The sequence below is a fragment of the Mus caroli genome, unplaced genomic scaffold (genome assembly GCF_978045245.1).
Source record: "Mus caroli unplaced genomic scaffold, Mus_caroli_1 scaffold_18, whole genome shotgun sequence".
Classification (NCBI taxonomy): domain Eukaryota; kingdom Metazoa; phylum Chordata; class Mammalia; order Rodentia; family Muridae; genus Mus; species Mus caroli.
This window is the reverse complement of record NW_028227273.1, coordinates 52406306-52420568: the sequence shown is the minus strand read 5'-3', so window position 1 is coordinate 52420568 and position 14263 is coordinate 52406306. Positions and strand designations below refer to the sequence as shown.

The 14263-nt window shown below is 37.6% G+C and overlaps 1 protein-coding gene across 2 annotated transcripts in view; it reads left to right on the top strand.

Annotated features, from left to right (window-relative positions):
* The window catches only part of Ptchd4 (patched domain containing 4), a 201208-nt gene that overhangs the window by 63306 nt on the left and 123639 nt on the right, over window positions 1-14263 (top strand). For both annotated transcript variants that reach the window (XM_021149711.3, XM_021149709.3), the window contains exon 2: window positions 5757-6237. In XM_021149711.3, coding sequence (XP_021005370.1) covers window positions 5757-6237 — 481 coding nt within the window. The remainder of the gene's footprint in view (window positions 1-5756; window positions 6238-14263) is intronic.

The window sequence follows — 14263 nt, the reverse complement described above, 5'->3', positions numbered from 1 at the left end:
CCAAATATGAAATTGTGTGGTAGAAAACCAAAATAAATAATGGTTTCATTTAATCCTATCTTGTATTTACATTTTTACAAGAGGGAATGAAAAAATATCTTAGGAAACAAATACAGAGGAATTACTCATACAAATAAACAAAATCTTATCATTCTTTTTAAAAATGTCACTAGCTCCTTCATGTGAGGAAAAATTTTCTTTTCAGTAATAAAAGGCAGTTGACCATCTAAAGGTTTATAATATCCTTACAGAATCTGCCTCATTGAAAATCAATACAATCTGTATTACAATTGCCTTGGCCAGGAGCTGTGCTGACAAACTATTTCACGGTCACAAAATTATCTGAATGTTAACCTAGCATCTAATGAAGCAAATACCTGGCTTGCCTCTTTATAATTTCAAAGCACTCTTGAGTAATTTTTGCCCTGCACAGTTGTCTACAACATGAACATCCCCACATTACCTTCTCTATGTGAGAAAATATTCTCTAATTATAACTCTGCATTTAATTTCTGCTTCATTGTAGAGGTGTGAACTGGCTGGAAGTGATTTAAGAGCTACAGAGTAGTTGGTTTCAATACAAGCGGAGGGTTCCAGGGATATTACTGCATTGCTGTCATTGAGCAGACTCTGATGGCTCTGAGACAGTGTTGTGACCGGTGATTTTATTGATTCACCTTGCAACAATTTACCTACTAGAGACAACCTAAGCTGGCATTTTCCTTATGCTGCACTCAGAATCTAAAATGCTGCAGAATTTCCCAACTGACAGTTTTGCTTCAGAGTCATCCTGACCCCCAAACTCTTTCCCTCTAAAAAAGTGCATTAAATCTTTCACCAGAATAAACCAGCCAATGTTTTCACACTCAATTACCAACCTATCCCCTTGATAAGACAATGCAGAAGGAGACCTCACTGTCTCTCCAACCTAACATCTCACCCCTCCCTTCTGTTCTTTGAGCATCCTATGTCCTTTATGCATGCAAATTCTTCTCCTTTGTTGACTGTCTTGCACTCACTGAGGCGCCCTGTCTGTTGACTAGTGACTTATGGTCCTGCATGGGCCTCAAGCACAGGAAAGCTGCTGGGGAAATGATACAGGAAATGAAGGATAATAAATGTGGATAATAAAGAAAGGAACAACATTTGAAACATAAATAAATAAAATAACCAATAAAAGAAAGGAAAAAAAAGAAAAGTGGGTAATATTTTAAATTGTCCAATTTTAGCAAAATGTTCTCTAAAATGCAATGTGATTAGGAATTACACCTGGAGGTGTGTTCCCTCAGTTATGAAATTTTATTCAGAGAATAGGCTTGTTTACAGCTCCGGGAAGGTTATTAGTAATCAAACCAGGAAAGGTCCCAGCTCTCAGCTATTTTGTGATCTCACTGAAGAAACAGAAAAGGGACAATAGAATGACTATATACAATCATCTCAGGTAGAAATCTTAGCAGGAAGTTCATAAAATAGGACAGTGCAATGGTCTGAAATGGCCTGTCTTTGGGGAATAGAGTGTCCAGTTTGGATTATATGTTTTATATCATTTTTATAGCTAAGACCTCCATAACTAGAAGTAGTCTTGGCTTTAAGAAGAGTATAGGAAAATATTCAAATCAAAGAGCACACCAGACACAAAACTCATGAGGTGGAAATTAACTTGATGTGTTCAAGGAGGAAGGCAAGCATGGAGAAGAGATAAGAAGGGGCAAAAGGGAGAACAGTAGGCAAATTCAGAAGACATTTCTACCTGTGGCTACACGTTGCTCTGCAGGCTTGGTAAAGCGCCCCCATAGCAGATCTAGTGCAAGTGAAAACCAGTGGAGGGATTTAGGCATAGAAATGATGTAGTATCATCTGCAATTGGATGAGTATGCTCTGACTCTGCTACAGAGAGTAGATAAAGGAACAGCAGAATCAGACCATGATATAGCCAGAGACCTGACATCATCTTATGATGTCAACATGGCAGCTGGGCTCAGACCAGCATAGAAATAGAGCAACACTAAAGTCAGCATGTTACCAGTATTCTGCCACTTAAATTTTTAAGACATACCTCTATGGTAACATAAGAGTGATTTCTATACCCACAGAAACTTCAAATTTTGTATGAGAAACGACTATGATAAATGAAGAGACTGAGTCAAATTACAGGCAATACTTTATCTGGCAGGCTACCTCACATGAAGAAGAAGAAGTTGGAAAGGGGGACTACAGGTAAAATAAAGATTTGATACAAGGGCGTCCAGGAAGGTCTAGAATGATTAGGCTTGGTATCTGAGGATCTCGGTGGGAACTAACAGGAATGCCTTTTCTGCATGTCTGGATTCACTTATCTAGCAAATAAAAGAGCTCTGCCTATGACTAGTTAGATCTTAACCCAGTGCTGAAACAACCAATCCATTGCTCTAATAGTTGTAAGAACATCATTTCTGAAATTTGACTCTCTTCAATCTCTTCATATAAGTAGGGTTTTTTTCCATAGAACAAGAAAGATGAAAACTTAACTTTTAGATCCTGTAATCATCACTCCATATATTCATGTCTCCTCCTATTAAAGATAAGAAAACTGAAGACAACACAGACAGTGGACTAGATAGATGTTTTCCTCAGTTAGAATGAGTTGTATGCTACAACTCAAGTCAAACGATCTTCTAAGCAATTCTTTGCATTAACTTACTGAATGTATTATCACTCCAAGGAAGTCTTCTAGAAGACATAAATATTTGCTGCATTCAATATTAGATTCTCCCACTTATACATATCTAATGATTAATTAGTTTGATAAGAGAAACTCTTTGCTACTTTTATCCAATAGTAGAATGTTCTCATGTCCATGATATGTTTGATTGAGTTTCTAAGGACTCCAGTGGAATAGGTTGGCTGTGCCACCCACATGGACATGTTGTAGCCATCAAATGGAATTTTGATCCAAGATGTGAAAACACCTCATTTATATTGTGCATGTACATAGATATAAACATGGACCAGAAATTCATTCTCATTTACTTGAATACAATGGAGAGGAAAAGATACAATGAAGGTGTACCTCTTATAAGGTAATTTTTTAAAAATGGAAATTAGACAACTTCAAAAGGTAGGTTAGCAGCTGGTCAAACTCAGAAAAGCTGGGCTGTTTAAAAATCTACACATCTTTAAATTTTTGACTTTTGTCCAGTCATACAATGAGCATCTTCCTTGTCCACTATAATCTTCACGTGAGACCTGAGAGACACGTATCTTTCTTGCTGCTGCTAAAATTTCCCTGAGCTTTCTTTAATGACAGAAATGAGCTAAGGCACACATAGCAGCACATTCTTAAAATGAAACCACTTTAGAGATAAGAGCTCTCTCAGATGATCAGACAGAATTTTAAAAAAAATAGCAAAAACATTATGTCAAATTTTATATAAAAATACACCAAATAAATGAGCACTTTTTGTATAGTGGCCAAATACAAACTAAACCCACACCACTCAGTTCTGGGGTATAATACACAAATCTCCTTTTTCAAACCTTACCAACCCTCTTTGCAAGATCCAACATGTTTAAACAAGGACTAAACTTGTAGCTTGATATTATTTACTGATTATTTTATTTATGGGTGTTTTCTCTTTGTGTATGTTTTGTGCACCGAGCAAGTGTTTGGTGCCCATAGAGACTAGAATAGAAATCAGATCCCCTGGAACTTGGGTTACAGATGGTCATAAGCTGCCTTCTGGGTTCTGGGAATTGAACCAGGATCCTCTGGAAGAACAGCCAGTGCTCTTAACCACTGAGCCCTCTCAGTCCCAGTTTGATTTTATAAAAGAAAAGAAAGAAATAGCATAGTTATAAATATCCCATGGAAGCTGTTGATGAACCAAGGGAGACCCTCAAATTCAATTGTTGTTAAGAAGTAAGTTGCTCATTTGGATTTGTTCTAATTTCTTAACATATTATAGCTATTAAAATAGTTATCATGTAGGGACAGTACACAGAGTGACCGTGGTATTGTTCCTTTTCAATGTTTGATCATTCTTCAAGTTGCATTTGTATTCTCCGAACATCTAATCTTTTCATGTTTGCAATACATGGTAGGATTACTTTTATGCATGTTAAAAGCAAAACGCAAGTAAGCATTTCACATCTAGGTGTCTATCTCATGTGCAAGCTAGAGGTCCAGCAGTTCTCTGTAATCTTTTAGTCAGCATACTCTTCAGTATGCTACTTCTGCTCTTTGTAGAGAAATGTTCTCTAAGAGTCAACTCTTTTACACCCTTGTGAGATCCTATCTTCTGACTCCATTCACATACGAAGTACTTACAGCATGAACTAACTTTCATGCTTGAATCTTACCCGCTACCAACTGCATATTTTCAATCCTACAAGTCATTCTGGAGCCTACTTTTGGGCACAACATTCTATCAACCATTATCACTGAAGTATGGAGACTGCTGTGACAAAAAAGACATTTCCAAATAGATTAAAATTATGCAATAGCCATCAGGGAGCACCCTCACTGGGTGAGAAGAATGGGTAATTCTGTGTCCATTCATATGAGCTTGAAGGAGAAATGACCACTGCTTGCCCATTTCCTAGAATGATGATCTTATGCACAGTCCCTCAAGTCCAACTTTGAAGCTGACTTCAAATTACCATTACTTTTAAATGGTAATTTGGTGACACTCCATGAAAATCTTACAGTCTCATTTGGTAATTTATTTCCAGGAAAAGATAAGTCTGAGACAGAGTCAGGTGTGAGTTCGGGGGAAGATTGTACAGGCCCAGCAAGTACCTGTACTACAGGCAGGAAGTGTTTGCATACCACACTAGCTGTTACAAAGGCATTTATCCTATTTGGAACTGCTCATTTAACCTCAGTAGTATAAGGAAGTGAGGGTCCTCTTATCTGCTGGTGCGTATCTTTATTCTGGAATGCTTAGCATACTTATGTGTAGGATGATTATTTTAATTTTTGAAGCCTTAAGACTGTTTTCTGAGAATTTAAAAGGAAAACATCTGAGGCAGGCAAACTATAAAGCTCAAAAACTGCTAGAGAAGGAGACTGGAGAAGAGAAGGAAGGCAAAAAGGCATGCCATTGAAGCCAGCACATAGGCCAGGCACATGGTGGATACCCAGGCACATGACAGGGAAAGGGGCTTTAGAGAAAGTCATGAATTCCAAAGTATTCTGACCAGAACCTCAAAGAAATAGGCAGAAAAGGGGGAAAGAATACATGGTGCCTTTCTGACTCATGCCACAGGAGGGGTGGGGACCAGCAGAACATCTTGGTGTCTCACAAGGACAGGGCTGGGGCCAAGATCCATAGGGAGGGAGAGTGCAGTGTCTTATTGAAGAAATTTTTATTCTGTGTCTTTAACATGGCCTATGGTGAGCCTTGTCACACTCTACTTACAGCTAAACATCAATCATAAACTTGATCTGCCATTAAGGAATTTGACTACATTGCTATAGAATAAAATATTAAGAATGACAACATTTAGGAATCCAAATTTATGAGTCCTTTTCCTATACATGTAGCAACTCCGATGTACCTTTGCAATACTCTCTCCATCGTCTTTATTCCTGTTCGTCATGCAGGGTCTCCCATGTAGCTCCAACAGGTTGAGACTAAAAGCCTGACTTTCCTCTCCACCCACATCAGTTCCACAATCACCAACCTTCCTTGTGCTTCTTCACTTAGAATAAGAAACTGTCCCTTGGAATGTGCATCCTTCTGGTAACTGAAGTCTCCCCTCTTTCTGTTTTCAAGGATGGGAGGAACAGTTTTATTGGACACCAGCTGGGCGGGGTAGTGGAAGTGCCAAACAGCAAAGACCAGCGGGTCAAGTCAGCCAGAGCCATTCAAATCACCTACTACCTCCAGACCTATGGTTCTGCCACACAAGACCTCATAGGGGAGAAGTGGGAGAATGAGTTCTGTAAGCTTATGAGGAAGCTCCAGGAGGAGCATCAAGACCTCCAACTGTACTCTCTGGCATCTTTTAGCCTCTGGAGAGACTTTCATAAGACCAGCATCCTGACCAGAAGCAAGGTCCTGGTGAGCCTAGTGCTGATCCTGACCACGGCCACCCTGTCCAGCTCCATGAAAGACTGCTTGCGCAGTAAGCCCTTCCTGGGCCTCCTGGGGGTGCTCACGGTGTGCATTTCCATCGCCACTGCAGCCGGGATATTCTTCATCACTGATGGGAAGTACAACTCAACCCTGCTGGGAATCCCTTTCTTCGCCATGGGTAACTATCCATCCTTGTGGTAATTGAATTCTTGCTGGTTGGGGGCAAGGGAGTGCATTTCTTGGCTTCTCGGGTGGATATGTTTTAGTTTTGCTTTGTTGCATCACTGTGTGATTATGTGTTATTTTCCTTGGGGTTTTGTGTTTGTTTTGCCTTTTTGAGGCCTTCAAAGGACATTGTAGAATAATCAAACCATCCTTCCTTTGAAGCTAAGGAAGTCAAAAGCCTTTAGATTACACAATATGGGAATTCGTTACCCAGTTTCTTCATTGCGATGAATTAGAAGTATCTGATAGAAATCCAAGGAGTGTTGTTGCCTATTGTAAACATAATTTTGTGCCCTCCAATCATAGCCATCCTCAGGGACAATAACAGGATAGTTAGTGAGTATGATGAGAGTATGATGAATGAATAGTCTAAGCACAACTGACATGTTGTAATCTCAAATATCTTCTAAAGTAAACTCAGATTCAATTAATAGATTTGCACAGAACCTACTCTATGATTTTACCTGTGTAAAAATAAATTTAAAAAAATTAAAAACTAGCTAATGCCACTTAGATATATTATCTAGTTTCTATGTTTATCTTTGATGGAAAGATCATCCTTAAGATTGTCATTTTTCTCCCAGCCAGACAGGAATGATGTCCTAACTACTAAAAATGATGTATGTATGCAATGTATGTATGTGGTGTATATGTATGGATATTTACTGTGAACAAACATGAGTTAGGACTCAGTGACAGAGTGGATATGTCATATTGATAAAGAGGAGATGATGGCAATATTTGTGGTATTCACAAGGTTCTGTTATAAACTAAACCTCCAGGTGCTGAACTGACATGAGAAAAGCATTCCTAAGCTATAAAAAACAACTTTTAATCGACTAGCTTAAAATTAGTTGTAAATAAGTTTCACTATGCAAATGCTAAATACACAAGCATGTATTCAGAAAGCTTTCTGTGTGGCTCAAGCACCTATTTTTTTAACCTTCACAAGCATGTCTGTATTGAGAATCCAACTTCATTATAGTTGAATGAGCTAGCTCGTCTATCTAAACCTATAACTCTTGCATAAAATACCAATAGAAGGTCTTCAAATGATTGTTTTAACATAATATAATTAAAAATAATAGTTGAAAGTAAATGTTCAACAAATATGTACAAGTTTTTGTAGGTAACATTGCGACAGCTCAGTGAATTTCACAATGATAAAGAAACAACCTTTAGTTGAGCAATTGAGTCTTAAAATTTCTGCATAGCATCACATATGTATATTCATTAGCTAATAAAAATAACCTTTCCAAAAAAACATGTAAAATATTTCACCATTGGTGATAAAGATGATTCTGAGACTGAATCATTTATACATTTTATCTATCTGCTAACCTTTGCAAGCACAAATCCACTCTGGACACTGTGGACAGGGACTGTCAGAAGACAGGTCAGGGGTATTCATGGTACTGCTACAGCTCTGAGAGGATTGTGCCCACTGATCTCTGAGAGTAAAGCAGTGAAAAACCCACAAGGATGTGTTTAAAAACTCTGTTTCATCAAGATCAAGATTTCATTTTCATCCTGTTTTCTGCCCATGATGTATGTTATACTGAGTACGCTGAATTACCTATTTGTTCCGGTTCTTCATAATAAAATGAAGAATTAGGGCTATTTATATTAAATTTGAAGATGCTACAGCATTATTCATTTTTTCTTTCATTGAATATAGGGTTTTGTCATCCCTTTTAAAATTGCAAGGTTTATATTAACTTCTAACCAGACAGAGACAGAGTGTTAGACAGAGAGACAGACAGAGAAACAGAGACAGAGAGAGGCTGACTGACTAATGGTTAGAAAAACCACATACCCTTGCATACAGAGCATCAAACAAACAGGTGAGTCATTGAAAACACATGGTTGTGAAGGTATTGAAGGAGAATGTGATGTTAAATATAAATAAATACTGTTTGTCAAATACTTATTTGCCTGTGGCATGAACAGCATGGGTTGATGCAAACCCTTTGGTGAATTACTGTTCATGAATGTACAGACTTCAAAATGAATAGTATGGGAGGAAGCCCAACCAACACTTCTTGTAAACCTCTATTTCTGTCCTAGTCTATTTTCTGTGGCTATGATAAAGCATGAACAAAAGCAACTTGGGGAGGAAAGAATTTATTTGGTTTACACTTTCACAACATAATCCATCATGAAAGATGTCAAAGCAAGAACCAGGAGGCATGAACTGAAACAGAGATCATGGAGAAGTTCTGCTTACTAACTTGCTCTCTAGACTAACCTTCAGCTACCTAGCTTATACCTCCCAGAACCACATTCCTAAGGGTATCCCCATCTACAGACTGGGCACGCCTACATCAATCATTATTTTAAAATACCTCCCACAGACTTGCCTACACACCAATCTGATGGAAGAATGTTCTTAATTGAGTCCCATCTTCCCAATGACACAAATTTGTGTCAAGTTAACAAAAGAGAAAGCAAGCAAACAAGTCAAAAAAAAAAAAAAACCACCCTGCCTTTTATCTATTTTACATAGATTTATAATTCATTTATTTTATATAGAAAAAAATTGAGTATAGACAATTTTTTCTACTTCCTGGAAAGATTTTGTGTGCCAAGATTTAAAACCCTTCACCCTTATCAAAGTTGATTCCCAAAGCTGTATATGTCAATTGCGGTGTCTGTACTATAAACCAATGAGGCACATATTGGAGATACCTTTAATCTTGTGTCTTTCTTCTGTATTCTTTATGTATTTTTGATCCATTTGATGGCCCAAGTGTCATTTCAAAGGCACATGAAATGTATCTAACTACGCTTCCTTTTTAAAGGCAGTTCCTGTTTTTGTTTGTTTGTTTGTTTTTTACTTTTCCTGAGGCTTCCTTGAGCAAAGCTTTATTTGATAAGTTACATGTTCCATATTTGGCTTTAGAGGTGACTATAGGTACATAGTCTCTCAGCACTCAACAACTCCAGAATTTTAATGCATTTTTTAACTGCCTGAAATGATTCAAGTTGCCTTATCAGTTGATATTCACTGATTATTATACTACTCAAGGTATTTAGAATTATAGTCTCAATGGCTTTGAATTAAAATAAAGTAAATCCACTCCTTATCCCAGTGAATTTTATACATAGGTTCAAAAGAAGGGAGAGATGGGGTAAGAAAACGAAGAAATGTAAACTTTGCCATGCTGTTGAGAAATACAGCAAAATACAAAAGTGGGATGGCACTCTGGGTAAAGAGCATTGGTGACCAGTGTGTGTGTGTGGGGGGGGGGGGGGAGGAAATGTTACTCAAAGCTAAAGTTCAAGTAGAAAGCTAGGAGAGGTTTAAAAAAAGCACTATAGAAATTGAGAAAAGTGCTTCTGGGAATGAGAAGAGGAACTGAGGAGAAGAAGAAAGAAGAGATGGCTGGAGTAGAATGGGCAGCAGACTAAGAAGAAGGGCCAGAAAGAGTACAGAGAGATTCTATGGGGCACTGAACAGCTAGGACTTCAAATTTTAATGAGGGGAGATCTAATTCTATGTGAAGCATTCTGAGTAAGTCAAAAGGGGTTGTTCTGATAGTTCCATAAGTCAGTCTGGAGTATAGCAACAATGAGGCGAAAAGGTTATCACAAAGCCAGTCTTGCAATATATGGATAGCCTAACATAGCATCAGAACAGTGGCAGTGGAAAAAATTGGGTTCGACTCAGAATATATACCTACAAGTAAATGTGACAGGATTCGCTGAAGAACTGGGTATGCTTTATAGGAGAAAAGGGGTACCTCTAAGGTTTGCAGAGTGAATAATGAATAGATTTAAGCTGCCATTAACTGTGCTTAGATGGTCTTGGGATGAGTCACATGTTGAGGTGAAAGCAGTCAGAAGTTTCGGTTTGTATCTGGTAAATCAATGCCATCCATTAGGCATCCAACTTTGGAAATGTGGATAGGACTAGGTGTGTAAAATTGTGTGGAAACCAAGTTCAGTGGTTGGAGCTTTTGGGGTTGTCATTGTTGTTATTGCATTAGTAAGATTAAATAGTATGAGAATCTGCTTAGTTCGAGTAGAAAGATGATCATAGATGAAAATAAATGTCCTTGGCTCAAGCCTGGGGCACTCCCACACTTTCCAACAGGGAAGATGGGATGATCTAGAAAAGGAATGATAAAAATGATTAGACAATGAAAAAGGCCTGCAAACCAAGAAGAGTAGTGTCCTGGAGTAGAATAAAGATGTTCATGAAGGAGCAGGATACCAATCATATACGAGATTCAGATGCCTGATGTCCAGTGAGAACTGAGAAGTAACCTTTGATTCATCAATCTCAAGGCAAGGCCTGGATGACTTTGACAAGAACTGCTTTGAGGAATTTTGTGGGTGAGAGGGTCATTTAAAGATGATCAATGGGGGTGAAAAGAAAAAAAGGTAAATACAATGAGTAAGAATAGTGCTGACTATATTGGTATTGTTTGTTTTAATTGGAAAGTAAGGATATTTATGTATGTCAGGACACAGTCAAAAGACAGAAAACTTCATATTGAAAATAAAGAAAAACAGAAAATATCAAAAGAATGAAGTTGACCAGAGAAGGTTCTGCAGCTAGAGCACAACAGTATCACTAGCTTTATATAAGACCACAGCCAGTCCACAGGAAAAGAAAGGAAGGATACAGGGACAGATACAGATGGTTGGCTGAGGAATGAGTGGCAGCTTGCATGTGTTTTTTCTGTGGCTTCAACTTTGTCAGTAAATTATTAGGGAAATCAGCAGCTGAGGATAACCATTGGAAGGGGGTATTGATTGTTTTTGAAAATAAATATGAAATAGTCACTTAGAAGTGTTGAGGCTGAATTTTAAGTTTTGGGAGTTACTAGAGAGTGCTAGGAACCCTTTCACATTAGTGTTCGTTGTCTTAGAAAACTAATCAGTGAGTGAGTATGTTGAACTTGTAAGTCCCAGCAACATAAATAGCAGGAGTTGAATTTGATCAGAAAAAAAAAAGGAAAGCTTAAAACCTTGTGATACTGTGGCATTATATTTTCATCTGCAAAGTTCATACTTGAGAAAAACACAGTTGTATTACAAAAAAAATAATAATAATGAAAGGCTAACGTTTACAATGTTTGTTGGGCCACACTCATAGCTTGCTATCTTTGAGCATGTGCACACATTTAACAGAGCTTGGCAAAAGCAGTAATGAACTTGTTCACATGACTGATACCAAATCTTAGATCTCTGAAGGATGATTTTTGTCTTGGACTGTTGAACTGAGTATCTAAATATGTTCTTACCAGTATGATATTCTTTGAATAGTTTGACTTCTTACATGAGATCAATGGACTTCTAGAACATGTATTTCAAGAAAGCTACTCGGATGGCCCAAGTGTAGTCTGCATACCAAATTTGCATCACATCAAAACTGATATTCTCTTGTCTGCATCTAATTACTAGGTCCAGGCAGGGTTCAAGAATGGCACAGTAGGACTCCATGTGTTGAGGAGATCCTTGGTAGAATAACATTTCGGGAGGGTGTGTGGAACAGGAGTTACTATTCTGACTGTATTTGGGAAAATGTGAAGAAATAAACATAAAGTAGAATCTAGAGATGCTTGATGCAAAATTTTTTTAGAATATATCATTCTGAAATTATTAGCTGATTTATTAAAAAACCGTTAACAAAAAGTAGAAACAGTCCCTGGGATCTTAAATAACTCCAAACAGGTGATTTGTACAATATGTAATATGAACTTCAGAAGTATGTTGTTTTCAGAAAGGACAAAGCAAAACGTCTGTGACCACCCATGAGAATGAAGAAAGATACTTGTAAGAACCTCAATCCCAGTAGCACAGAAACAGAGGGAAAAGAATAGAACTTTCTTCAGAAAACAGTTCTTAGGTGCAGTGTACATACACACAGAACAGCCAGTTTTCATTAAAATAAGACTCTAAAGATATCTGGAAAAGGGGGATCTTGGTGATGGAATTATGTCTTCAAGAGCACTCTTTGGAGAGTGTGGGTAATGAGAAAAAATGGTCACAGCAAAAAATATACAGAATGGTATAGGAATATGTATGTCTCCCAAGAAGAGAACTGAGTCTCTTGCACCATATTCAGTATTCAATTAGGAAAGATGTATGGCAATAGTAGTAATGGCCCCATAACAGCTTCTCATCTAATCAAATAAAAAGATCTTCAAGCTCCACAAATCTCTCCCTCTTTTGTCTCTTTTCCTTCTTGCTCTTCCTCATTCTCCTCCTTCTTCCTTTCCCCCCACTTCTTCCTCCTGTCCATCCTCTTTCCCACCATCTCCTCATCTTTTCTCATCTCCCTTTCCTCATCTTTCCCCTTTTTTCCCTTATTTTCCAACTTCTTCCTCTTCTCCATTTCATCATCCCTCCTTTCTTCCCCTCTTCCCTCTCCCTCCTTTCTTTGACTTCCTGATTTCTATATCCTATAAGACATTTTCCATACATAACCTTTGTAGTTGGGGTGTTCCTGGTCACTCTATGCAAGATCATGAGCATTTCCTATCTCCTCCTGCCTCAGTGTTCATGAAATTCATCAGTGTCTAAACATACACTGTTTAACTTATTGTTTATCTACTTTCCTCACTAGAAAACAAATTCCTGCGAAATATGCATTTACTTTGTTCCATTCCATTACTTCCTGGGATGACAAACAGCATCTGATATAAAATAGATGTGATAAACATACATAGAATTAATGATCAAATGGCCTGTCAGTGTTTTCAAATAGGTTGTGATGTATTAGAGAATAATTAAACCAATGTAATATGTCATGGATATCATTTATATTTCACTAAGAAGAAAAGAGATTAGAAATAGATGGGAAATGTAGAAAACTGCTACATATGGTGCTTCTGTGACATTTTTCTTCAGTTTCACATATACATATACAAAAGATCATGATGTAAAATGAATTTCATAACATGGACTACTGTCGATATTGTCTTAAAAGACAGTGTGATACTTGGGGAAGTAATATTGATGAAGGAGACAGATGAAATAACTCATCAGAGGTGCAAGTAGCACCTGGTCCTGTTGGGAGTAGACTTAAGAGAGGACTGTTTTACCTTTGTCATATTTGTGTCACATGCTACATGGCATCTGACTTAGAAATTTCTCTCTGGGGAACTGTGACTACTTGATATCATTACCATTGTCTAAATTATCCACAATTGGATTTATAATCTGTCATGGGCCAGCCTCAGCATGAGGAAGGTTCTAAGAAAGGGCGGAATGGAAGTTGTGCTGATTCAGTAATGACTCGAAATCAGTAGTGGGTACTGGAGGATTCTCATTATTATTCTTTTTTGTTCTTTTTACTTAATCCTTCTCTTCATTCTTTTTCCTTCTCCCAACAAGAGAGCCAAAACCCAGTCTTTTATTTACTAAAGTTACATCATCAGGGCTTTGAATATTGTTAAGTTTTTAAGAAATTCTTAAATTTAAATAAATTTTATGAATCCCAGATCATTAGTCCCAACTTGAACTTCCTTAAAACAGAAACCAAACACAAACAAAAGCACTTCTTATAGTTTTACACAGCCTGTTCTTCATGGGTAGCTCAGCACAGCTTTTGCAGATCACTAGTACAGTAAACGGCAGTCTTTAGTAACTACCTTCATGTAAGAAGAGAAAGGTGACAGACTACTAAGGTTAAAATAATTTCTTACAAAGTTTTAAAATGTATGTAAGTAAAGCAGCTGGCTCTCTCTAATATCTCTCTAGGCACTGTCATCTCCAATCCTTCAAGAGGCTAAAAGAACAAAGTACTAACTTTCTGTGTGGTTACACATCATCTTTTAATTCTCTAGTCTTTGTTTACTCACGCTAGCCATCCCATGGCCTCATGTACTCTCCTTCTAATACTATTTGTTTCTAGGTCATACACAAGCCTTCCTCCTATAGACAAGCCCATCTATCATTTGCTTGTTTTCCATAGTTCCCTTCTTCTTTTCCCATCTATGCCTTTTTCTCCTTGAGTCCACTTCAAC